The sequence below is a fragment of the Mustela nigripes genome, unplaced genomic scaffold (assembly GCF_022355385.1).
Source record: "Mustela nigripes isolate SB6536 unplaced genomic scaffold, MUSNIG.SB6536 HiC_scaffold_744, whole genome shotgun sequence".
Classification (NCBI taxonomy): Eukaryota; Metazoa; Chordata; class Mammalia; order Carnivora; family Mustelidae; genus Mustela; species Mustela nigripes.
The window spans coordinates 6,627-13,121 of NW_026740151.1; the positions used below are offsets into that span (position 1 = coordinate 6,627).

Below are 6,495 nucleotides of genomic sequence, written 5' to 3' on the forward strand. Positions count from 1 at the left end.
GGCCCATGACCTGACGGATTCCCTGGCGAATTCTACCAAACCTTCAAAGATGAAATAACACCTATGCTCCTGAAGCTGTTTCAAAAAATTGAAGCAGAAGGAAAACTTCCAGACTCTTTCTATGAAGCCAGCATTACCCTGATCCCCAAACCAGGCAAAGACCCTACCAAAAAGAATTTCAGACCAATATCACAGATGAATATGGATGCTAAGATTCTCAACAAGATCGTAGCCAACAGGATCCAACAGCACATTAAAAAGATTGTCCACCATGACCAGGTGGGATTCATCCCTGGGCTACAAGGATGGTTCAACATTCGCAAATCAATCAATGTGATAGAACAAATTAATAAGGGAAGAGAGAAGAACCACATGGTCCTCTCAACTGATGCAGAAAATGCATTTGACAAAATCCAGCATTCATTCCTGATTAAAACGCTTCAAAGTATAGGGATAGAGGGAACATTCCTGAACTTCATCAAATCTATCTATGAAAGACCCACAGCAAATATCATCCTCAATGGGAAAAAGCTTGCAGCCTTCCCATTGAGATCAGGAACAAGACAAGGATGCCCACTCTCACCACTCTTGTTCAACATAGTATTAGAAGTCCTAGCAACAGCAATCAGACAAAAGAGAAAAATAAAGGTATCTAAATTGGTAATGAAGAAGTCAAACTCTATTAGCAGATGGCATAATTCTTTATATGGAAAACCCAAAAGACTCCACCCCCAAACTACTAGAACTCATACAACAATTCAGCAACATGGCAGGAGACAAAGTCAATGAACAGAAATCAGTGGCTTTCCTATACACTAACAATGAAATACAGAAAGGGAAATTAGAGAATCGATTCCATTTACTATAGCACCAAGAACCATAAGATACCTGGGAATAAACCTAACCAAAGAGGGAAAGGATCTGTACTCGAGGAGCTACAGAACACTCATGAAAGAAACACAAAAAGATGGAAGACCATTCCATGCTCTTAGATTGGAAGAATAAACATTGTTAAAATATCTATACTGCCTAGAGCAAGCTATACTTTTAATGCTATTCCGATCAAATTCCACCGGTATTCTTCAAAGAGCTGGAGCAAATAATCCTAAAATTTGTATGGAATCAGAAGAGACCCCAAATCACTAAGGAAATGTTGAAAAACAAAAATAAAATGGGGGGCATCACATTACCTGATTTCAAGCTTTACTACAAAGCTGTGATCACCAAGACATCATGGTACTGGAATAAAAACAGACACATAGACCAGTGGAACAGAGTAGAGAGCCCCGATATGGACCCTCAACTCTATGGTCAAATAATCTTCGACAAAGCGGGAAAAAATATCGAGTGGAAAAAAGACAGTCTCTTCAATAAATGGTGCTGGGAAAAGTGGGCAGCTATATGTAGAAGAATGAAACTCGACCATTCTCTTACACCATACACAAAGATAAACTCAAAATGGATAAAAGACCTCCATGTGAGACAGGAATCCATCAGAATCCTAGAGGAGAACATAGGCAGTAATCTCTTCGATATCAGCCACAGCAACTTCTTAATCATTTTTTAAAATTTCTTTTCAGCGTAGCAGTATTCATTGTTTTTGCACCACATGCAGAGCTCCATGCAATCCATGCCCTCTTTACTACCCACCACCAAGTTCCCCCAACATCCCACCCCCACCCCTTCAAAACCCTCAGATTGTTTTTCAGAGGTGTATAGATCAGTAGTATTAAGGACATTCACAACCATCACTACCATCCATCTCTAGAACTTTTCTACCTTCCCAAACTGAAGCTGTCCCATTAAACACTAATGCCACTTCTGCCTCCCCCAGCTCCTGGCTCCCACCATTCTACTCTCTGTCTCTGTGAATTTGACTACTATACACCTCTTATATAAGTGGAAGCATACAGTATTTGTCCCTTTGTGTCTAGTGATATGATATAATGGGAGAAACTAGATGGAATAGGAAGGACAATCATCAGGAAAATTAGGATCACCTCTGTTCTGGTAGTTTCTCTCCCATCTATTCCTTGGGAATTACACACCCCAGTTTTCCTAGGGAAGTTCCAGGAAACTTGATAACTATTTACTCAAACTCAATATTAATAGTGTCTCATTTCAGCTTCAGAAGGAAATTCAGTAGCTATCCTATTCACTCAGGTATCTGATCAAGATGGGACTCTGGGAGTTTAGTCAGTTGAGCATCTGATTCTTTATCTCAGCTTGGGTCTTGATCTCATGGTCATATGTCCCAGCCCATGTTGGACTCCATGGTGGGTGTGAAGCATACTTTTAAGAAAATCTGATCAAGATCATTAAGGCACAGAAATGTATTAGATGTTTTGGACCTTAAGGAAGAATTTAGATCCTCCTAATAAATGGCACTTGGGAGGGGGCGAATCATGGGAAAATAACAAGATGGGGCACCTGGATGTTTCAGATATTTACTCTGCCTTTGGCTCAGGTCACGATTAAGCCCCATGATGGGCTACCACCTCAACAGGGAGCCTGCATCTCCCTCTGCCTCTCCCCTTGCTTGGGCTGTTTCTCTCAAATGAAGAGGTAAAATATCTTTTTAAAGGGGAAAAAAACAAGAGAGGGAGAGTTATGATTATTTTGCAATGATAGAAACAAGACTGTACATGACCAAGAGTCCTGGGCAATGCATAAAGAAAGTGAGAGGAGTACAGATATAAATAATCCTGCAGGGAGAAAGACAACTATCATATGATCTCCCTGATATGAGGAAGTGGTGATGCAACATGGGGGCTTAAGTGGGTAGGAGAAGAATAAATGAAGCAAGATGGGATTGGGAGGGAGACAAACCATAAGTGACTCTTAATCTCACAAAACAAACAGGGTTGCTGGGGGGATGGGGTTTGGGAGAAGGTGGTGGGATTATGGACATTGGGGAGGGTATGTGCTTTGGTGAGTGCTATGAAGTGTGTAAACCTGGTGATTCACAGACCTGTATCCCTGGGGATAAAAATATATGTTTATAAAAAATAAAAAATTAAGAAAAAATAATAATAATAATCCTGCAGGGACTATGATTTAAGTGGAGAGTCCAAAATAATCCCCCATTTCCATTAGAGCTATGCTAACAAGAATGGCTGTATAAGCAAAAAGCAGAGATCCATATGGGTATATATACCATGTGGCTGCAGATTCAGAATTTCTTGATGTTTTTGATTCCCTGCATGTTCCAGTTCTATGAACACAGAAAGATTAAGACAAATGCTGATATTAGACTGTTTTGCTGATCAGCCCCCACAGTGCCCTCTTGATGTCCTTGTTCCTCAGGGTGTAGATGAAGGGGTTCAGCATAGGAGTGACCACAGTGTACATCACAGAGGCCACTGCACCCTTCTGGAGGGAGGAGGAGATGGATGAACTCAGGTACACTCCAACGCCCATTCCATAAAACAAGCAAACAACCAACAGGTGGGAGCTACAGGTAGAAAAGGCTTTGTACTTCCCACATGTGAATGGGATTCTCAGAATGGAGGAAACAATTCGTGTATAAGAACAAAGGATCCCTGAGAGGGGAACACCACCAAAGATGGCACCAATAAAATACATTAGTATGGTGTGGATGGAGGTATCAGAGCAGGCAAGGTGGAAGAGTTGTGGTGCATCACAAAAGAAATGATGAATTTCCACATTTGTGTAAAAGGTGAGTTGGGACACCATCAAACAATGAATCTGAGAGTCTAAAAGCCTGCCGAAAAATGACATCAAGACCAACAAGCCACAGAGGCATGGGTTCATAATGACTGAATAGTTCAGGGGATGACAGATGGCCACAAACCAGTCATAGGCCATCACAGCCAGGAGCAGATCGTCCAAACACCCAAACAGGAAAAAAAAGGACACCTGAGTTAGGCAGCCTGCATAGGTGATAGACTTGCTGTGCGTTTGAATGTTCACCAGCATCTTGGGGATTGTCGTGGTGCTGAAACCAATATCAGCCAAGGACAGGTTGGAGAGGAAGAAGTACATGGGCATGTGGAGGTGGGAGTCAGAGCTGACAGCCAGGATGATGAGCAGGTTCCCAAGCAAGGTGACCAGATACAAGGACAGGAACAGCCCAAAGAAAATGGGCTCCAGTTCTGGATCATCTGAGAGGCCCAGGAGAAGGAACTCTGAGACAGCTGTTAGATTCCATGGTTCCATGCAGGTGGGACACTTCTCAAAAGAGAAGAGAGTATTGAATAAGCAAAACAAGTGTAGAGACACCCAGCTAAAGGCGCCTATTTTGATTCAAGCAATTCGCACTTCCCATCGTACATCCCAGTACCTTCAGCAACATTTCTCAATTGTAAACTCTTCTTAGAACTCTTTCCTTACTGCTGTCTGAGCTATTTACTTGCTTCCATATATACCCACTATGAAGACATTGAACTAAAGAATGTTAGAGAAACATACAAATGTACAAACATAGTAATACCTCATTATACTTGGCTTCAGAACTCATATTTGTTGCCAGTAAAAATTGAGTTTTCTTGCTTTCCCTGCATGATCCCATTCCCCTGCATTTCAGCTGCCCAAAGACAAACACCGTCATGAATGTGGTAGATCCATTTTCCTTTGAATGTATCCACAATATTAGTACTGATTTATGCATCCATAAACAGTTTTCTTAAAAACGTATTTAATACCATAATAATACACATATTGTTTCCTGAGTTCTCACTTACCACAAGAATGTGTTTTAAGTGTCATTGAAGTATATACATCTATTTCAAGCACTTCAAATGTGGCATAGTATTACCTGAAAGATGAACTTTGTTATCTCTTAATTTCTTATTACAATATATCCTTTTAAAAAAATACGTATTTTTTCAGAGAGACACACAGAGAACGAGAGTACAAGCAGGAGGAGGTAGAGGGAGAGAGAGAAAGTTAAGCTGCCTTCACACTGAGCACAGAGCCCAATGTGGGACTCCATCTCAGGAGTCTGAGATCATGACCTGAGCCAAAATCAAGAGTTGGACACTTAACTGACTGTGCCACCCAGGTGTCCCTTATTAGAATATTCCTAATAAAATTCTTGTGCCCACCTCCATATTAAACAAATGAAAATTTCTATAATATATAGACATAAAAGATAATTACATTGTAAATAAATTAATATATGTACAATTTTACTCTCAATTATCTACATTTGTTTTCCTAATAGAAAGTACAGACAAAATCAACTTCATGCTTCTATCATCAAGGATTAGAATCAGAAAGATCCCCAAAGTCTGTGTTCCAATGGTCTTTCCATGATAAATACATGGGAAAGTGCCTATCTTGGATAAGGAGTAATATTTTTATACCACAGATTTCCAAAATAGGCTGCAAAATGCATTACTATTCATAGAAAATCTTATGATCTATAATATTTATGTAGCAAAGGCCCCTGTAAACCACTTTTCCCAATTCCCTAGTTCACAGATGAACTCACAGAATCCCAAGAGAAGGAATTGTTGGTCCTGTTTCTGTTTGCTCATCTGGAACTAAAGCATGTTTGAAAAGAAAGCAACCATTCAACACTGGTGGAGTGCACAGAGCGCTGGGATGGGAATCAGACTAAACATGGGATATATGTCAGCATCTCAACCTCTCTGTGCTGTTATCCTCCATCTAGAAATGGGGAGAACATCATTCATATCAAGATATATGTGACATCTAAAAGAAGTTTGCACCCAATAAATACTCAGTCATGGTTTGTATATCAGAATGGCATTGTTACTGGAATGGTGGGTTTATTGGTGAAATACAATCCTGAGAAATTTTTAATGACTATTATTATATATCAGAGAGGTAGAATCCTATCATGTTCTAGGAAACTCATTCAGGAATGTGTGGAAATAGAGGTGCCTGGGTGACTCCATTGGTTAATTGTCCAATTCTTGATTTTGGCTCAGGTTATGATCTCAGGTTTGAGGGATCAATTCTGGCCCCCACTGCCTCTCCCTCTTAAAAAAAAAAAAGAAAGAAATAAAGAGAGAGAGAGAGAGAAACAAAGAAACAATCTATCTATGAGAGTCCCACAGCAAATATCATCCTCAATGGGAAAATGCCTGCAGCCTTCCCGTTGAGATCAAGAACACGACAAGGATGCCCACTCTCACCACTCTTGCTCAACATAGTATTAGAAGTCCTAGCAACAGCAATAAGACAACAAAGAGAAATAAAATGTATCCCAGTTGGTAATGAAGAAGTCAAACTCTCTCTCTTCGCAGATGACATGATTCTTTAAATAGAAAACCCAAAAGACTCCACTCCAAAATTACTAGAATTATACAGCAATTCAGTAACGTGGCAGGATACAAAGTCAATGTACAGAAATCAGTGGCTTTCCTATACACTAACAATGAAATACAGAAAGGGAAATTAGAGAATCAATTCCATTTACTATAGCACCAAGAACCATAAGATACCTGGGAATAAACCTAACCAAAGAGGGAAAGGATCTGTACTCGAGGAACTACAGAACACTCA

At 40.1% G+C, this 6,495-nt stretch overlaps 1 protein-coding gene across 1 annotated transcript; it reads right to left on the reverse strand.

Moving 5' to 3' along the window:
- Window positions 1-3,249: 3,249 nt before the first annotated feature.
- On the reverse strand, window positions 3,250-4,236 carry LOC132008710 (olfactory receptor 7E178-like). Its single transcript, XM_059387291.1, has one exon. It carries the CDS (start codon window positions 4,177-4,179, stop codon window positions 3,250-3,252), a length of 930 nt encoding a protein of 309 aa, XP_059243274.1. The 5' UTR covers window positions 4,180-4,236.
- Window positions 4,237-6,495: the final 2,259 nt, after the last annotated feature.